At 39.1% G+C, this 21,095-nt stretch overlaps 1 protein-coding gene across 2 annotated transcripts in view; it reads left to right on the top strand.

Moving 5' to 3' along the window:
- The first annotated feature begins 5,934 nt into the window (after positions 1 to 5,934).
- Positions 5,935 to 21,095, top strand: part of LOC134531595 (squamous cell carcinoma antigen recognized by T-cells 3-like) — a 188,129-nt gene continuing 172,968 nt past the window's right edge. For both annotated transcript variants that reach the window (XM_063367323.1, XM_063367322.1), the window contains exons 1-2: positions 5,935 to 6,234; positions 17,601 to 17,727. In XM_063367323.1, coding sequence (XP_063223393.1) covers positions 6,025 to 6,234; positions 17,601 to 17,727 — 337 coding nt within the window. In that variant the 5' untranslated portion in view covers positions 5,935 to 6,024. The remainder of the gene's footprint in view (positions 6,235 to 17,600; positions 17,728 to 21,095) is intronic.

Genomic DNA, 21,095 nt, shown 5'->3' with positions numbered 1-21,095 from the left:
AAGTAAACAGTCTAGGCTATAGCCTCTGAAAGTATGAATCCATAATATCCCTAAACTAATTTTATTTTGTTTGTAGACTACAACCCTACTTTTTTTATGTTCAAATGTTAATAATGCTTAATATTGTAGAAATAAATCTCCTTGCTCTAACCAATTGAAAATTTCTGAGAATGATAATTGAAAACATTTCAAAACAACTTATCCTTAGTCATTACTAAAAAAAAAGAAAATTAACTCTAATTGTATGAAATCATTTACGATATAAAATTTGTAATAAAAATTATAAATACAGCAATTTTGATTCCGAAATGTTACTATACATGCCACAAATGCATACTTGTAGCATATGTATGACAAATGCTTATATAACATTGCCTTTAACAACTTGACCGAGTCCCTTGAACTGCCTTAATAGGGTTCGTCAATGCTCATGAGAATCCGGTCAAAACGAAATGTTTAACTTAGTTTGATGATCTTTTTTTTAATTGTAAATACATTTTTTAAAATTTTTTGTTAAATCTGTACAACTTTCCAAAAAAAACAATTCAGAAAATACACTTTTTTTGATTTTCTTCCGACAACGATATCTCTCGAACGAATCAACCAATTTCGACCGGATTAGTGACGATTGACATTTTTTAAAGTTAAGAGTTGATTAGTTTTTTGAGTTGATCGATAAAGCTATTTAAAAGTTATTCCAACAAATCAGTTTTTTCAATTCTTTTAATGACTATAATTCACATACGAATCAACCGATTTTGACCAGGTTTGCAGCGATCGATGTAGTTTTTTAAGCTTTAGAGCTGATTAGCTAAGCAGTTAAAAAGTTATTCAAAAAAAAGTGTTTCATTTTTTTTATTTTTGAGATTTCTTAAAATCTACTGGTCCGAATAGGTTCAAATTTTTAGGAAATCTAAGTTTAGTAGAATTATTTGGAACCCCACTTAGTTCATTCCAATTGGTCAAGCCCTTCAAAAGTTATAAGAGGATTACATACAGGGAAATTAGGGAAAACATTCAGGGAAGCTTCCTAGGGCCTCAAAACGTTGAGATCTGATAACAACTCGATTTTCGAAAAACTGGGTAAAACCAATTACTTCCCAATTTTTGAAAATTTTCAATTTTCTTAGTGGAAAGTTAAAAAACGAGCCTACAGACTGTGTCTCATAGGTGGTGGGGAAAAGAGTTAGGAATGAATAAGTAAAGTTGTAGGTAGGGATATAACAAACATTTATTAAGAATATATTTATAATAAAAAAGATCATCAAACTAATTTAAAAATTTCGTTTTGACCGGTATTTTATGAGCATTGACGAACCCGATCAAAATTGGAGCGCTGTAACAGCATTTTAAATGAATGAAATTAAAAAAATTAAAGAGAAAAATTTTCCTCAAAAGACAATCTACAAGATTGGTCTGAGGTAATGTTTTTGTAAAATATATGAAAAAAAAGTTATAGAGGAAAACAGAAAATTTTTATAGAAATTTTCTTACTATTTTGCTTATAACTTCTTTAATTATAAATTTAGGGCAAAACGTTATATAAACATATTTGTAGGCAAACAATATTTTACAAATTATGTCTTTACAAAATTTTTGTAGAACGCATAGTTTCCGAGATATCGCGAAAAAGGTATTTGCACCACTTTTTCCAAGATGGTGCCCGGGGGACAAGGGTGGCGACCCCACAAACTTAAGGTTAAGCTTCTATTGACCCCCAAACATTTCCCAAAAATAAAATTGCGTCCTCTAAAAAATGCAAACTCATGTAACATTGCAATGGATTAATTGGGCAGAGGCGTTCACTGTGCCGAACGTAAAGGTTGGCAACATGATTGCCCTGCTTGAGCACGAGTTCTTCCCACAATACAGGTACCCCAAGGTCCTCCTGATGGACAATGGGGTACAGTTCACGGGGAGACACTGGCGAATATCCTGTGCGCGATGGGGGTGGAGCATCACACCACGCCCACCTACCACCCACGCGCGAATCTGACCGGGAGGCGGTACCAGGACATAAAAACTCAGCTTCGCATCTGGTTGGACGAGGACCACACCAAGTGGGACCTGCACCTGCCGATGTTGCTGTACTGCCTGCGCATCTGGACGAATGTGGTTATGGGCCACTCTCCCGCCGAACTCGTACAGGGCCGCAATGTCGCCCTGCCCAGGGAGGCGCAAGCACTCACCGACACTGACACGACGACCGCTGACGAGTTACGTGATGATGCCAGACAGCACAAGGAGCTGTTCCTGGTGCGACGAACGCCCCAGACGTCCTGGCCTGCTCGAGCCAGGAGAGTGGGTATATGTTCGGTGCCACCACCCGTCGTCAGGCGACAGGGGTTTTTGCGCCGGCCTGGTCCCCAAGTAGGCGGGCCCGCAGCAGGGGGTCACCCGTCTGGGTAGTGCTACGTACCTCGTCCATCATGCTGACGGACGCACGACGAAGGTGCACAGGGATGACCTTCGACTGACGGACTCGACCGACGACGACATTATTCAGAGTCCTGTGCCGACCGATGATCCTGTGGAGGGGCCTGATCAGGCCGGGCAGGACCAGACGACCCCTGGGGGGGACCAGGTGGGTAATGGCTGTCACACTCAAATGACTCAGGGGAGAGCGATGACATCTGACGCATCTGACGAAGGGAGACCACGGGGTGCGAAATTGGACGAGCTGGAGCACCTCATTGACGCAATTCTCCCCGACGACTATGATGGACAGCATGAGACAGACATCGCCATTGAGGACGTGTCCGGCGATGACACCGTCCTCTGGGAGCTGGTAGATCTGAGCGACTCCACGGGGACTTTTCTGGACCACGGTGTGTGGCACTGCCGGGGCCCACATGCCCATGGATACGACGGATTGGTGGGCACGCCGGCGACCTGGGATAACATGACGACCAACAGAGTGATGGTAATCTCCTCAGCGGGAAGAGCGACGTGGACTGGGCGCAGCATATGGTCCTGGACATTCCTTCCAAGGGGACGACGACGGTGACACATGTGGGGGACGGGCCTGAGTTACGCCGGTCCACACGCCGCATGACAGCACCTCGCTACCTCCAGGATTATGAGTGGGAGGGGCGATACAAGTACCATGACCTACGACAGATGGACACGGGTGGACTGCCCTGCAGCGTCATGCAGCTGCTACCGCTGTTCGCCTGGCCTCTGACGAACGACGGGAGCCTGCCGGACCCAACGAATGGACTCGACTGTGTCTGCCGGTCTGAGCCAACATCGGTGGGCAGAAAGGCCTTGGGAAGAGGGGGGCATATGACAACAGTCGTCGTGCCCTCCTAGGCTTAGAGGCCGTTTGTGCCCATCGCCGGGCACCTGAGTGGGGTACACCATTTTTTCCCCAGTGCAGTGCAGTGCTACGTATATCAGGGATGCACCCACGTGCGCCGTAACGTCTCTTATAGGACCACTCAAAGATGGACATTTCCTGTATATATTGTAAATATTTCTTAAATAATAATTATATGTTCATAAGGGTTCATGTGTAGTTATGTAGGGGCCGCACCTGGCTCGCAGCGAACACGCGGTCTCTCAGCACCGACTTTCCCCTTCCTCCTCCTTCGGCTGGTGCGGCGTAGGGCGCGTGCGAGGCGGGAGAGGAGTCAGTCGCCGCTTGGCTGTCGAACAGTGCGGACCTGCGACTCCGTGTTCCGCGAGTTCCGAGGTCCGCAGCCACGCACATTCTTATGTGTCGTCTTGTAGTCTTCGTCAGTTTAAAGTTCTCGCCCATCTTCGTCGACGAACGAGAGTATTGGAGGAAGAATATTTTCACGGTGCGGCGGGAAGTGTGTGTTTCCACTACAACGGGACAGGTGCGGTCAGGGCTAAGTTTGTCTACCCGCAAAATATATAAGTGTGCAAACAATTAGCTGACATTTCCTAATTTTTGACCAAGCATCTAACTCCCCCAGTCTGTCTGAACCCATTTCCTCAGGTTCCGGTCCCGGCTACAGTAGGTCTGAACTCCAATGCTCTCGCTGGATTAGTCGGGCAATTCGTTAATAATCCAAATTCAGACATAAATCAGGGACCGGGGAGGGGCTAAGTTCCCTGGGGACGTCAGTTTGTAAAATTAATAGAGCTAAGGTTTACATAATTAAAATATTTATCATTCTATATTAACTAAATTTGTTTACAAACTTAATTCTATATGACCCAAAAATGAACCAAACAGAATGGCTACTACTTGTGCCATCACCCGACCTATGTGAAAGGCCCGGGGGGTACCTGACGGGCGCTACGGGCGTCGCGGTGCTCTTGTCCGGAGGGGCGCCAGGCTAGCGGACTGCTAGGCCGTTGGTGTGGGGTCGTGGGTACTCTGCCCCCGCGTGCCCCGCCAGGTACACGGCTTGAATCTACCCTGAATGGTTCTCTCTTGACTGTGAAGGCCGCTCGGCCGTGTGGAGGACGGGAGACTCCGGAAAATTAGTATACACGAGTTGGTGAAAATTACCTTTAATCTAGTCCCGCTACAAAACACTCTCACCAACACTTGGCGACGTCTAGCCGTTACACGATTAACACAGAAAAAACAACGCTACTCGACATTAATGGTTACCACGGCAGTCTCGCGGGACGCGGGTCGATGCTCGCTGGAGACGGCCAGCGCCGAACATTAACGGGTGCAGGGGGTGCTCTATGAGTGGGCTCCTAAATTCGGCGAAACACTTACGTGTGTGCAGCCGGCAGGCATATGCACGGCGTCCTTAAGTAAAAACACTTTCGCTGGAGTCGGCCAGTACCGTACGTTTTGTGCTACGATACGTATCGCGGTATCACACTTATGACGGTCGGGATAGGCCCGGCTCCGCAAAATACGCGCCGAGTCGACGTGGGCAGCGGTGAATTAACAAAAGGTTTTAAATTTAAAGATTTAGTACAGAATAAAAAGTAATAAAATGAAAGAAACTTGGATGCTGCCAACGGACACACGTCTGTTCCCGGCGCGGAGTGGTTCGAGACTGCCGGACATGGCCGCCTCGCAAGGAAGAGAAACTTTCTCTTCTTTGTGAGTCGGCGTCAAAAAACTTATATTAATTTAATTTACTATATTACCAGTTAAAACATGTTCCAGGTGGCCAATTAAAATGTAGCACCTGGTAATTGGGTGCTAAAGGCTTAACAATAGTTTTAATGTATTTAATTATTTAAAATGAAACATCAAGTTGGCGACTGTAATTTTACTACCATGTTGTCCCACTGTGAATTGTTTTAGAGGGACTTCTCCTATTCCGACATTCACGGGCATTTTAATTAAGGCCAGTGGCCGCGGTGACTGTTAATTTGGTTTGTTGTCTATTGGGGTCACGCCCGAGGCGCTCGCCTGACTCAATCCGGCTGGGCAAGGGGCGCGCTCCGAAAACGGGATACGGTACTGGCGGTGCGGAGCACGGGCTTAAAGGCCATGGTCGGTACGACGTCACTTGTAATTGAATTTCTAATGATCTTTAATAAAGTTAAACTTTTCTATTTAACTACCCGAAATTAGGGAACTAAAGAAATGTGGGGTGCAGATGTTCAAAACAGGTTAGGTAACTTTAAGCTATTCTTATTTTTACAACTGTTAACTACAATGTGGTGATATTGGATCTATAATTGGTTATTGCAGCCACCTTAGAAGGCTTTGGCAGTAACTAAAATGCATATAAAAGTTTAACATCAGAAACGATTTCGGGCAATTGTCAACTTAGTAATTGTTGCAACCAAACATTAAACTAACTTTTACCATCAAAAAAATAATTACAACTGCTTAAAATTGGGAATAAACAGTCATTCAAAATGACCAAAATATCTTGGTCTTAAATGAGCTAACATCGTGGGACCAAATTTTGCCGCTAGAACGCTCTTCGTAACGTGTTTCCATTTTTTTTCGACATCTTTCCTGTATTGTTATTCTATAATGTTAGCTTGTCTATGTGTATACAATAGACATCTATGTATTCTCAGTGTGTTTGTTTGTTTTATGTCATTGATTCTTCATATAATTTGTAGAAAATGTCTAATGATAAAATGGAAGTAGATACAGCTAAGAAAAATATGAGTTTATCAATAGGAAATGAATGCAACAAGCCTTCGAAAGCGGTGGATTACAGCGATTCCGATAGCAGCGATGATGAAAAAATGGAAACTGGCGAACAGAATAATGATGCTGATTCTGACTCGTCTGATGATGATGAATTCAAATTGGCAATCGCAAAGAAAAAAGTACGTTTATATTGAGATATATTTTATGTGCCTGCTGAAGTTAATTAGGTGTAGTTGTGGACTTAAGATATACGCGAGGTGAAAAACGTGATGTAAATATTGAGCACTTCGCATCGGTTATAACAATTGAATCGCGTTTTGTCGGTTTACGGTGGCACTAAATTTATTGTAAACACTATTAATAGTTTTAATAGTTACGTAAAATTGTTTTGAGCTTTAATAACATTTCATTTCCACGAGAGTTAACCCATATCCGGTTGTAGGCCCACATTCTCAATTCTAGCTGCAACTTTATCCTCTGGTTCTCCATAATTCCATAGGAATATATCGTGGCTGAGGCTGTTTTCAGAAAGAATGGGAATTTTATGTAAGTACATTATGACCGGGGCCCTTGAGTGTTTTCTAACCTGATTGGTTTTTCATTTCAGGTGAATATTGAAAACCAGTCAGGGTAGAAAACAGTCTTGGCTCCAGCCATAATGTACTGACATTAAAAATCCCTGTCATATTGAAAACAGTCTCGGCTACCCTTTATTAATAATGATCTCTAAGGATTAAGTTGCAACAGTAGGGTGGCTACAACAGGTCAAGTATTTCTTTGGTTGGAAACAGTCTCGGCTATGCCACTAAAGTACATCACTCATTTATGTCACTGTATTTACATTATAAAAACATATAGCTAATAGAAGATTATACAGAAAATGGAACATGATAATACTCTGATATCGGGGCTTTATAGACTGGAAAGAAAAAATTTGGAAACATGATTTTCACTCACTACACACGTTCCAAAATTTACCCTGAAGAGATTGTTTGGTAAATATGTAGTGTACGAATTAGCGCCAAAAAAAATTGTACAAATATGAAATAACTTTCATTATATGCTCTTTTACGTCCTCTTTTCATAACCGCCTGCGGATATAAAAAATTCCAATTACTTTTGGAGATATCGCCGTTCTTATTTTGCAACACAAGACGTATGTAATCATTGGACAGTCACCATTTTATATTTTGCCGTGTGTGCGTGAATGCCTAAATAACAGAAATTTTCCATTATGTAAGGTTAGTTACATCATAAATACTTCAAAATAAATGGAAATTAAAAATAACATCAATTAATTTTACTTGTATAGTTTTAAGTATTTATAATGCAACTGACCTGACCTAACCTAACAAAACGGGACAAAGGTAGATTAGGTCAGGTCAGCTACATTATAAATACTTTGAAACTGAACGGACATTAAAAATAATAAAATTAATTTTAATGGTTGTTTAGTTTTAAAGTATTTATAATGTAGCTGACCTGACCTAACAAACCGGGACAAAGGATGAACAGTAGGAACTCACGTAATTTTCATTTTACATGATGTAGTCGTTCACGTGGCAGACCTAAGATGCACATAAAGTTCTGCCATTCCCGATTACACCCGAACAATTCACCTTCAGCCAACTTGGGGATTTGTTTTATTTTTATGCAGGAAAAATGAATTCAAATATTAAAAGTGGTCGGTTAGGTTAGCTACATTAAAAAACTTTAAAACACTATGGACGGTTAGTTAGGTAAGTATAGTTACATTAAAATAAACAGAAATATAAATATTAATTAATAAACCAGAGGTTGGCTGAAGGTGAATTGATTGGGTGTAATCGGGGATGGCAGAACTTTATGTGCATCTTAGGTTTCCCTGTTCACGTACGTCGCAAAAAAAAAAATAATACTTGTAAACAAGCAACAATGAATGCCGCACAAGTGCACAGGATGAAAATTAAAAAATTCAATGTCTCCTAAAGTATTTAGAATTTCTTATCTCCGCCGGGTTTAATGAAAAGAGGAAGTTAAAGAGCACAGAATAAAAGTATTTTCGGAATTTTAAATTTTTTTTTAACAAATTTCACCCAAATATGATAATTAAAAAATTCGATATCTCCGAAAGTATTTGGAATTTCTTATCTCCGCAGGCTGTAATGAAAAGAGGACGTAAAAGAGCATATAATGAAAGTTATTTCAGATTTTTAAAAAAATTTTTTGACGCTAATCCGTACACTACATATTTACCGATTGTTTCTGAATTCCAACAGGTTCGTGAAAAATAATAATTATTGTTCAAAGCTTACAACACCTGTGTTTTCACAATGCCACCACCATTCATTGTTTACCTGCGATCGTGTATCTCTTTGTTTAGTACAACTGTGGCTAATTATGGAGAATTAAAAATGTGCTAATTTTTCCATTGAATAATATAATGAAGTTTATCCCTGAATCCTGAAGGCTTGATACATGATGCTTGCTGTTTTAGTTCAGTACATTTTTTACGAACCGGTAGGAATTAAGAAACCATGTTTTCAGGGTGAATTTAGGGACGTGTGTGAAACTCACGTTATCCAATTTTTTTTCCCTCTACGTTCTAAAAAGCCATGACGTCGATAATTACCTACTAGCAAGACCGTTTAGACGTCCTGCGAATATTTATTTATTTATCTATCTCTGTATATCTAAAATGGATGATTTGTATGTAATCTAGAATTTATAAAGCATTGCCCAGGCTGAACACGGTGATATATTATCCGTAAGTTAAAGCAAATGGATAATGTTATGACAGTGTGATGGACATAGAGATTGTTGTTTTTATTTTTATGACCTAAAATTTTCTGTTTACCTATGGTGATCCCTTGAACGGTGCACTGCACTGATGCACTGCAGCGCCATCTAACGGCGAGTTACAAAAAAATGGATATCATAAAAACATACATAAATACATACATACATACCAACATTGTATTTTATATATGTCAAAATGGAACCTCTTGTCAATCATGTTAATTTTTCAGTACAGTCAAAATTAGTTGCTTAAGTCAAGATGATAGATTTTGGGATATTTGTGATTTATTATACTTAATTCAGTTTGTTCTTTACATATTGTAATCAATTACAAAACCAATATAATTGAATGAAACACTTAAATTACTCAATAAAGCAGTCAGTGTTCAGCCCTGGAAAAGGTACCTCTTGTTGCTTATGGAGAAATAATATGAGATAGACAAGAGGTCCCTTTTCATAAATGCACTAGTCCACATGCATCACGTTACCAAGCTTCTTCTACATTCTACTGGCAATTGAGGAAAATACATTGAGCTTCTCTCAACAGAACGTTTTCTGGTTATAAAAATCCTTGCGGTGACTTCAGGTACTTTTTCCTTCATAGATGTATTAGCCACATAAAGTTGCTAACATTATTCTTACATAAATATTATGCCTTTTATCTCTATAATAATATTATTTAATATTATTATTATCACCTATCAATAATCATTATTAACTATCATAATGAATTCGTGAGTTTTTTTACTATGAATATTTACATTGTTCGCAAGTATAGGTTGGCAACCGTGCAAACAGCTGTCAACCAATCAGTCATTTAAAGTGAAGAACAACTTTAATTTCTGATGTGTTACAAACAAAACCAATTTTAACTAGCAGTTTCTCGGCGATGTGATGATTTCGAAGCATGATGCTGCGGTCTTGTTACTGACGATAATGATATTTTCGGTTGTCTCACCTTGCAGCTACTCGAGGTTTAGACATTCCATGTTCACTCGTGCACAGCACATGACGAAAGTCCCGCGCACAGATAGGCGGTACACACAAGTGAACTTTGATGATTTTGCCAAAAAGTTCACTCAACGTTTTAGAAGATTTCAGTTCACAGGCCTTGTAGAAATACGAACCGCCCCATGTTGGGTGCCATATGTTTACCCAGACCTCCCAGCTAGCTCAAAATTAGTCTGAATTGCACATACATAAAAACACTTTAAGAATTTGTTGGGTTCGAAATTACTGTTGAAATTTTGTAAAAACGTTGCTCTAAATGATTCATGATGAAAATAAAGTGTCTCGAGAACAAAGACTGATCAGTACCTACTGCTTATTATTATCCTTTTCCGAAAATTCACGTAAGCACAAAGGCCGCCATCTTTCGATCATAACACTGTTCCAAATAATACATGACATACCTATATTAAAAACAAAATTAATGTTACTTTGCTTCCAGAAAGAAAATTTACTTTAAAAAGGTACCAAAATGTTTGATGAAAAGATTATTTGTTACTGGTAATGAATACATACCATGATTTCCCACAAACTCGTGGTACAAACCAAATACTTGCATACTTGGTCGACGACAAAATGACTCACGTTTGCCTCGTTTGGGCTAAATACTGACCACTGCAGTCAAATAATTCTAGATGAAATGTCCAAAAATGTTTATAAATCGGCGCTGCCTGGACTGTAGCAGCAAAATTGACTTTTCCACTACATAATTATTTTACTTTTTGAGCCATAGCCTGACCGCGACCATTCGGCACCATGATCACAACATGACTGACTGCCAACCTGACCACCTCCATTCACAGAGGGAGATGGCCACATGTCACCCTTCTCAACCAATCACATACAAGCTTAAAACACAATTTTAAAAATCAGCCAATCAAAGCACGAGTTACCAGAAATGAAACACACTGCAATACATATAACTAGGGGCTTTCCCTTCTCTGTCTCTTTCCAATTTGAATGATACATTTGTCCTTGATTTCCCCTGCTCGGCGGGGAACAACCATTTCTGTCTCTCTATTACTCTTCAGGGCACACCTGCCTCTCTTTCTCTAACACTGATGTAATTTTTTAACTGTCACATTGCATCATTCAAACAAAGGATAATAACAAACCAAGTATAGAAAAAATATATGAGTACGCTTGAAGACTTAACCAACAAGCCAAATAGGTAATAATGGATGTTAGCAGCTTTTTAAAATTAAAATTTAGTAAATTAACACACATACTTAAAAACATGAACTAATTGAAAAAAAGGGCAAAACAAAACATTGCTAACATAGGACTACCTCTAAAGCATTCACTCAGCCATTATTTACACTGAAAGAGAAAACCTAACCAGTACTGAAAAAATAAAAAGATAATATAAAATTATTTATGCCAATGTTTTATATGTAGAGAGTAAGGGCTTGCAATGCTATAACACACAGCCAGCTGTGCAAGCTGCCTCTGTGTTTACAAGAAATGAATATCCCATCCTTGAAATTGTGTCGATAAATGATATTTGTAACATAGTTACTTAATATTTATATGAATTTATTTTTCTATTACTTGTTCTATGATATTTTCTCTTTTTCTCTTTTTTAACATGTGGAAATTGTTGATTATCAACTCTCTCTTTACAATTGATGAGATACACATGAATTAGAACACAAGAAACATTTTATACCTACCTATATTTTATTCTTTATTTATGTATTTAATTTGTAACATGCCTATTAACAGTTACAAAACTTTTATGTATGAACAACGCAGAAAGAAACATACTAAGGACAAGCGTAACATTAAATAATGAGACTAACGATTGTAAAAAAACCATACATGAAGCAGTTACTGCATATAGAGTAGGCACTTCATGCAGGTAGGCACTTACACTAGCAATAGTAAGCGGACGGACGTGTCTCGTGTGCGCTCCATTATTTTAATGTTTACATGAATCTCATTCAATTCAGATTGATATACAAATCAGAATTAATGAGTTTTCCCAGACCCTAAGTGATGTTTCTTCATCAGAATGGGATCTAATTACCATGTTCAGATCTCTATCTAAAAAAACTCCTTCAAAATCCATGGAACATAATGATAATTCTACGTGTGAAGTGTGTAAAGATATTAATTTGGAATTTGGAAACTGATCCTGTAAGCATGGACTCAAGTAAGGTAGGCTAAATGAAATATCATGAAGTTATTGTGTTATAAAGTAGATGTTTTAAAAAATTAGAATATAGTTCTAAAAATGCTACTTAATGACTCCAGGAACAAAATCCAGGATTTGAAAAATGAATTAATTCAAATCAAACCAGAATTGACCTCACAAAAAGATAATAAAAAATCTGTTGGTCAAGTTGTTGGGAAAGGCAGAGCCAATGGGAAAGCTGAACAGACGACAAGGAATGACACAACAGCTGTCGCCTCTCAGGCTACCTGCTCGGCTGACCCACTTACGACGCGGCAAGAGTTCTGTGAAGACAGCAAAAACTATTTCGCCATCATGCAAAACTCATGTAAAACAAAGTCCAACCTGAATAAAGATTTAAAGACTTCACCTAATGAAAAGGAAAAAACCCAATGCAAATTGGAATAAGGAATACTTCAACTGTAAAAACTATTGCTAAACTGATCTGTCGTAAAACAAAAGCCTTTTTTGTCACGCGCTTCAAACCATCTGTGATTAGGTGATTACATAAACCATAAGCACAATCTCTTACAAGTAAAAGTGATCAAACTTCACTCAAAATATAATTCCTATGCCTCCTTTCACGTCTCGAGTTTAGAGAAGATTTTAATAGAATCCACAACACCATTTTCTGGCCGAGCAGTTGCCTACGGAAAACTGCACCAAGATCAAATATTGGACAACACGGAAACAAGTAATCTCCTAAAGAATGGACCAGTAACTCTCCCCCCACTCCAAATGAAACATCTTCAAACAAGGTGCGGACAGGACCACTGTAATTCTCGCCACATATGCGTGTGTGTGCTTTCTGCGAGTGGGAAATTTTCTCCCAAAACGTTAGAGGCATAAGAACCAAAGCTATTGAGTTTTATGATTATTATCAAATTATAATCATGACATATGTCTAAGAAACATGGTTTACTACCAATAGTATAAACTCTCATTACTTCAATGATAATTACTTTGTATTTAGAACGGCCAGGGACCCCGCACTAACACAAATGGAAAGAGGTGGTGGTGTTCTAATTGCCATCAACAATCATAAATGTAAAAATGTTTTTCCAACAAATAAATTTGAAGCTTGGATTAAATTAAAAACCCACTAACAAACTATTTAAACTTTGGTAACATTAATATTCCACCTCAAACAACCCCCGTATCATATGTTACTTATTTTGAAGGTCTTGTTCAGTAAAAAATTACTAACTTTGATCTACATTTAGCCACCTCTGGTGTTCCTCAAGGTGATAAGCTTTCACCACTACTTTTTAATATTTTCATTGATGATTATAACATCAGTACTAAACTACTCTACAGACACTCTCTTTGCTGATGACCTAAAAATCCAAAGGAAAATATCTTATCATGATTGCTGTCTACTCCAATGTCATAACGCTTCTGTTGATAATTGGTTAATCTAAATCTGGTGTAACTGGTTAATGTAAACAATGTTAAAACTATCATAATAACAGTCTCTAGAAAAGTTCACCCAATCGTTTTCAATTATACTCTCTAAAATATATCTATCGCAAAGTCTAATTATGTTAAAGACCTATGTATTTTACTTGATTCCAAGATATTTTTCCATCTACATATTGAATTACTTTTGAGTCACTCAAATTTATTTCATATCATGCTACCACTGAAGATTTCATTCAATCCCTATATACCGCTCTCTCTGATTACGTCTAAACTTGAATAATGCAACAAACTAATACAGATATTGACAAACTCAACAGAATTCAAATTAAATTATTGGATATGTGTCATAAATTAAATAAACCTCTACTGATATAGATTTAATTCCCGTCTAAGTGCTCTTGCAAAGAGAAAAATATATTAGATGCAATATTTATACGTAATTGCTATATTTTCAACATAAACTGAACTGATATTTTTGAATCTACCGCCATCAAAATTCCCTCATTTAATAGTCACTATTATTTACCACAAGCAAAAACAAAGATATCATTTACAGACTTATTACCCATTTCAACAAGTACGAGAGTCTTGCTGTCGCAATGGGGGTTTGATTATGTATTCGTAGAGACTTAGTGTTATGCCTAGGGCACAACCACATGTATTACGAGATCTGAACCCGGCTACTCTCTCCTCAGGGCTGTGATGTAGCCCGTGCACAGCGAGGCCCACTTCCTTGAGTATAAATAAAATACACGGAGGTCACGCTATATTTGGAGGCTCCCGAAGGCAGCCCACACGCCTCAGTCTGTGTGTTGTCTCCCCACGTGGTCACCCGCACAAAAAGAAACCGAGATGTTATTTCAATACTTTTATTGATGTTGCTCGTGTGTACATTTTACACGTTATCACTGTTACTATAAGTACCTGTGGCACGAATCAGTATAAGGGTGGTCCAGACACATGTACTGAACTGCATTAGAGCTCTTGTAACATGACCAGAATCCGTCTAGCTAATTAAATAAAACTTAAGTAAAACCGTCTACTGTCCGAGGTAAGCCCTGATGTTGAAAGAAAGTGATTTATATGAATGAAGTAGGCAGATGGACGTGGATCAGTGATAATACCGAGTTGCAGACGACGGGTGTGTGAAGCTCCTTACCTCGGGCCATCACGGCGACAGACTGGCTTCTCCCAGCATGCCCTCGAGGCGAGCCCACAACTCACATCCGGCCAACGGCTGTTACATATATTTAAATAAAGCGTGCCACCGGGAAAAGGAATGAACACACATAAACCCTTAATTAAATTAGCCTACTGGCTGCAAACAATAACATTACATAACTAATTGGTTTAAACTAATTTAATTTTTACATATAGTCTGCCTCGGGAATGTTCGTCCTCGCTCGGCATCGTTCAGGCCACGGAATATTATTTAAGTTAGACTGTAAATATTCTGTCTTGAAGCAACTACTCCTTCTGCTAGAACATGAAACACTGTGTGGAAGAAATAAGCAAGTCACAATTAATGAGCACTGGCGTCACACCGGTGGGCGCACATACACTGGCGGGTGGTTGGAAACGCCGGGGTCTCAGAGGGTGGCGGTAGGAGCCTGCAGCGGGTGAGGAGGCAGGTGGAGCCACATCGGGCTCCGAAGGGCGTAGCCCAGGACAATGTCAGTCTCTTACCACAAACCAGCAAAGAGCCTATTCTTAAAAAAAAATATAACCTTCTGTCATTACATAAACATCTCATATATGTTATGCTTTAACCCAATTTATCATTTAAAAATCTTTATTTCCTAAACTTACTCGTAAGTACTCTTATGCCATGAGTAGCAATATTATTTCAGTTGTGACCAACAAATGTAATGTACTTGTATTTGTTCATCCTGTGCTCATTTAATCCTTAATTGTATTGAATATGTTATTATAATATTTGTTTGTATCAGTCCTTCGTAGTATGTCCCTTTTTCTCCATGTATGTAATTTTGTAATTTATGTATTTCTGTAAACCTCATCTGGGTTTTACCTGTAATTCCTGTATTGTATTTGTTTGTATTGTTATCACTGAAAGTGTGCGGTGCTCTAGTCTTCGTATGTTGGTCATATGCGGTTGGCTAGCCTGCTATGATGCTGTTTAGGAGGGGGGGGGGGGGGGTTCTTTATACTTGTAGTAATGACTTTGTATTTGTCCTTATATGTTGTGCCCACCACTAAAGTCCCACGACTGTTGGTGGGCATATAACAAAAACTAATAATAAATAAAATAAATAAACAAACCATTCATGATGCAGTTACTGCATGTAGATTAAGCACTACATGCAGGTGGGCACTACACTCAAGGGAGGCTCCACTTACATGTAGGCACACTTGAGGGACAAGACTATCATTACAAGATATTGTTACAACTGAGAAACACACAAAATAACATATAAACAAAAAAAACACGATAAGGAATACGTTCACAAGTACAAGTAAGTCTTCAAATTGCACAGATTTATTTAGCGTGATGTGAATTTTACTGCCCTAGTCTTGAATAGCACGTCTGTAAATTTCAGTTAACTCAAAATCTCTGCAGGCAAAAAAAAAAAAGTCGAGCACGACACCACAAAGTCTGTTTCAACTTCTGTAAACAACAGATGTGTCGTGGGACACAGTTAGCCAAACAAGGGGGGAAGACATGTGTGCACAGGTCTGTCTACGCTATCAACTGTTGTACAACATCAGCTATGGCAAGTTAAATTGCGGCTATGAGTGTAAAAGACCAAATGTGTTTACGTCGCGCGTATGCCGCTGTGCCGGACCGTTGTCCCCTGGCCACAGACCGGGTCGTGAACTCAGTCCAGCCAGTGGCAGGAAATTCACTCAAACACAAGCGACCTCTGTCCATTCAGCTGCCGGTAACTGTACGTGCTTGATCACTCATAATGCATCATGGTCAAGTATTTGAGACAAAACTAGAAGTATTATGGCGCGCAGATTGTCATGAAGGCCACGCTTATGTTGGTTGCACTTTAGTTAGAAGCAAGTCAATTGTGCGCACAATCGTACCAAATAAGGACTCTTACCAAAAGTTTATATAAGTCTGATGCTGTTGGTTGTACTAGCGGGAATATATTTGATACCGGAACAGAAATGAACAGATGCTTCATGTGAAAAAGGTAGTTAAATGAATGTTGCAATGAAAAAAATAATCATTGGCCTGACAGGATTTGTGTGAACCAGGTGGTAATACGCGAATAAGCAATTTAATATTTGAAAAATTAAAATGTAATTATCCGGACAGTAATATCGGTTTCACTGTCAGTAAAGGATGGTTGGGAAAGGTGCGCGTCGTGAGTTGAAGGTCACGACCGGGCGGGCAAGTCAGCCAGGCAACTGACGATAAAGTACATAACCACGTATCTCCCGTTACGAGGTGTCGTATTTGTCATACAAAGTGCAACAGGAGGCATATAAAGATAAATGGTGTGACATATTTATAGTTGAGTGTTAATCAACGCATTTATATTACGTAAAGTATATTTTCCTTCACAATTTTTGAACACATTAAATAAATTAGCCTTGCTATTTATGGAAACTAATGCTTCAGAATACGCGATTTTGAATACCACGAGCATTTTTAGGAACAAATTAGTCGTGCTAAGTGAGGGATAGGTGTATTTATTTTTGAGAGAAGTATTATTTTCTTTTTGTATGACATGACTGGCTTCAAATGTACAGACCAAAAAGAAAAAAGACCATGTTAGATGTAATAATTTAAACTATCATAGTCTGTTCAGTTAAAAATCAGTAAAAGTGGCATTTAAGATCATAATTGTAGTAGGTAATACATTTTATGTGTAATTAATTACATAGTGTGCTTACTTATTTCTTATGAATTAAAATTACTTAATTGTCTGATTAGATTAATAAACTAGCAATGAATTACATATTTTTAACCCCACTCAAATTGACAGAGTTGATGGATTAATGGATACTGGCATGATAAGTGCACATTTACATTATTTTTATTATTAGAGTGTACTGACATGTTGGAAGTTGCAAATTAATTTCCATTTTTACATAGTTACAGTTTATGTTTAAAATATTGCAATGCATAACTTGTTAGTTAATTTAGGTTGTTTAGTTTTATAAACCTGATACAAGTTGTGTTCACAGATGAAAGATGATCCTTGGAACTATGATGGTCACCTTGAATTGATCAACATGTGTAAGGAGATGGCAAACCTGGATGAGCTACGGGAAAGTCGTAATAATATGAGCAAGTATTATCCTTTGACTGAAGGTTGGTATACCTGCTAAGTTTGAAATGAAAGTTTCCTGTTTACATTCCAGTTGTTTCAGATATGATTATTATTTTGTGTAGAAACTGCACAGGATTTTTGAGTGATGTTTAGAAATAAGTGTTTACTTTAATGTAGGGTTAGTTCTATAGACACTTATGTTAATTTTAATTTATATATACTGAAATAATATTTAATAATTTCATTATAAAACTGTAGTTATTTATATTATTTGGAAGTATATTACAAATAAATATGTATGTATAAAATGCCAGTCCTCATTGCAAAAAAAAAAAAAATTGAATCACTTTTATGCCATTGATTGTTAGCAAGTTTTGGTTTACCATCAAGAACAGAAGACAACTCTAATTGAACTTATCTCCTGAATTAACTTTGATATAAAATTCCTTTGACATTGAGTTCAGTAGTAAAACAAGTGAAGTTGTATTCCCCTTTCAATGAATGCATTTATAAAATTTATTATTACAGGTCCATTTTTACATGAAATAAATTAGCCTATTTTGTCTTAAATATACTTCATTTCACTAATGAAAACACACATTTGATAATTAGTGTTTTTAAGATAAGAGGCAACTGGAGAGGTGTCTGTGAACAGTACTCCTCAAGCAACTGGAGAGGCAGCTGTGTACAGTACTCCTTAAGCAACTGGAGAGGCAAATCGGCACAGTACTCTTCAGGCAACTGGAGTGGCAAATCGGCACAGTACTCGTCAGGCAACTGGAGTGGCAACTTGGCACAGTACTCGTCAGGCAACTGGAGAGGCAACACGGCACAGTACTCCTCAGGCAACTGGAGAGGCGGCTGTGTACAGTACTCCTCAGGCAACTGGAGAGGCGGCTGTGTACAGTACTCCTCAGGCAACTTGAGAGGCAGCAGTGTACAGTACTCCTTAAGCAACTGGAGAGGCAAATCGGCACAGTACTCTTCAGGCAACTGGAGTGGCAACTTGGCACAGTACTCCTCAGGCAACTGGAGAGGCAGCTGTGTACAGTACTCCACAAGAAACTGGAGAGGCAACTCGGCACAGTACTCTTCAGGCAACTGGAGAGGCGACTGTGTACAGACCTCCTCAGGCAACTGGAGAGGCAGCTGTGTACAGTACTCCTCAAGCAACTGGAGAGGCAGCTGTGTACAGTACTCCTTAAGCAACTGGAGAGGCAAATCGGCACAGTACTCTTCAGGCAACTGGAGTGGCAAATCGGCACAGTACTCGTCAGGCAACTGGAGTGGCAACTTGGCACAGTACTCGTCAGGCAACTGGAGAGGCAACACGGCACAGTACTCCTCAGGCAACTGGAGAGGCGGCTGTGTACAGTACTCCTCAGGCAACTGGAGAGGCGGCTGTGTACAGTACTCCTCAGGCAACTTGAGAGGCAGCAGTGTACAGTACTCCTTAAGCAACTGGAGAGGCAAATCGGCACAGTACTCTTCAGGCAACTGGAGTGGCAACTCGGCACAGTACTCGTCAGGCAACTGGAGAGGCAACTCGGCACAGTACTCCTCAGGCAACTGGAGAGGCGGCTGTGCACAGACCTCCTCAGGCAACTGGAGAGGCAGCTGTGTACAGTACTCCTCAAGCAACTGGAGAGGCAACTCGGCACAGTACTCCTCAGACAACTGGAGAGGCAGCAGTGTACAGTACTCCTTAAGCAACTGGAGAGGCAAATCGGCACAGTACTCTTCAGGCAACTGGAGTGGCAACTCGGCACAGTACTCGTCAGGCAACTGGAGAGGCAACTCGGCACAGTACTCCTCAGGCAACTGGAGAGGCGGCTGTGCACAGACCTCCTCAGGCAACTAGAGAGGCAGCTGTGTACAGTACTCCTCAAGCAACTGGAGAGGCAACTCGGCACAGTACTCCTCAGGCAACTAGAGAGGCAGCAGTGTACAGTACTCCTCAAGCAACTGGAGAGGCAAATCGTCACATTACTCCTCAGGCAACTGGAGAGGCGGCTGTGCACAGTACTGTGGAGTTAGCTAGTGCAAATATTGAAATAATTTAATGTATTTAATAATTTCGGTTTCTCTAGCCTACCTCTCTCAGTTTTAAGAATTGTCTCAAGAAGCTTGTGTCTGAAAGTCAAGGTAAAGTGTGTCAAAAGTATTTTAAATACTAATATCGTGACTAGACCTTGGAATATAGTGTAAACATATTCAACTGTACGGTTTATTTTTGTGTGTAATGTTTGTGACAACGGTGACAATACAATTTGACATGCACAAAATCACACTTTATATAAATAAACTTAACTTAAAATAATTTATTTAAACTAGAGATGGAATTTGTTATTACTCTCAACTTCAAAGCATCTAACAATTCTTTCACTTGAGTGAATTATCTTTACAATCAAATGTTAATTATTTGGATGTTATTTATTTTAACTAACTTCAGTCCGGTAGAGCTTGGACTACTGGGTACGAAACTGGCAGTACCAATCAACCAAAATAGCAATACATTATTCCAATATCAAATTCCATCTATACTCGTTAATACTATCTGGATCGGGATCGCGATTCCGGAATTTGATTTGTAAATCTAAATATGAACAAGCTATTCGGTTTCCTTTACAAAGAATATTCAATATAATATAACAGATTCTAGTTCTGTGAAAAATGTTTGTCTTGTTTAAATTGTAATTCGCTAGGGTACTTCTATATTCTGCGAGTCTTCGGGTGATGGGGTAAGGGACCAAACCTTGCTGCACTATACCCACGAGACGTGTAGGATTTCGGAGACTCCTTGGTTCGACTCATTCAGGACTGCGATGTTGGTGTTGCTCCTCCGTCCTCTAGCGTGCGGCAGGAATACATGCTGTCACAACTCCATCCTTCAGACTATGGGCTGCGACTGGGTTGGACTGCGCGACGTTCATCCTTCCCGGGCTCGAACTGCGACTTTTCAATCTTCAACAGGATTCTTCTTTCTTCGGAATTATAAACGGCTTTTAATCTTCGTAGTTTCAAAACAAATTAAAGTTATTTGGCGATCTCTTGAACATGGATTTTGTCGACTTCTCTTCTTAAGTAATTATTTAATATCTTGATGTCTGAGTCTTATCTTCGTCGATTAAAATTATTATTTTCTTCAAACTCGTTAATATTGGCATTAATAACCATTTCCAATATTCTATAAAATTCTATTATAAATCAATGTCAAAATCGTTGCGTTCTAGCTGTTGTCTTAATCAAGTCTCAATTTGTTCTAAAAGAATATTTTCCCCGTCACTAGTAAACAATTTTCTTTAGTTTGTTGTTAAAACAAAAACTAGAAAAATTACTAACCATTACTGACGTGTTCATCTTTAAATTAATAGTGGTTTCAAAAAATACTGCTATGCTAGCCTTGACA

Source organism: Bacillus rossius, chromosome 5 (genome assembly GCF_032445375.1).
Source record: "Bacillus rossius redtenbacheri isolate Brsri chromosome 5, Brsri_v3, whole genome shotgun sequence".
Classification (NCBI taxonomy): Eukaryota; Metazoa; Arthropoda; class Insecta; order Phasmatodea; family Bacillidae; genus Bacillus; species Bacillus rossius.
Note: the sequence above shows the minus strand (reverse complement) of the source record. Positions and strands in the feature narration are given on the sequence as shown.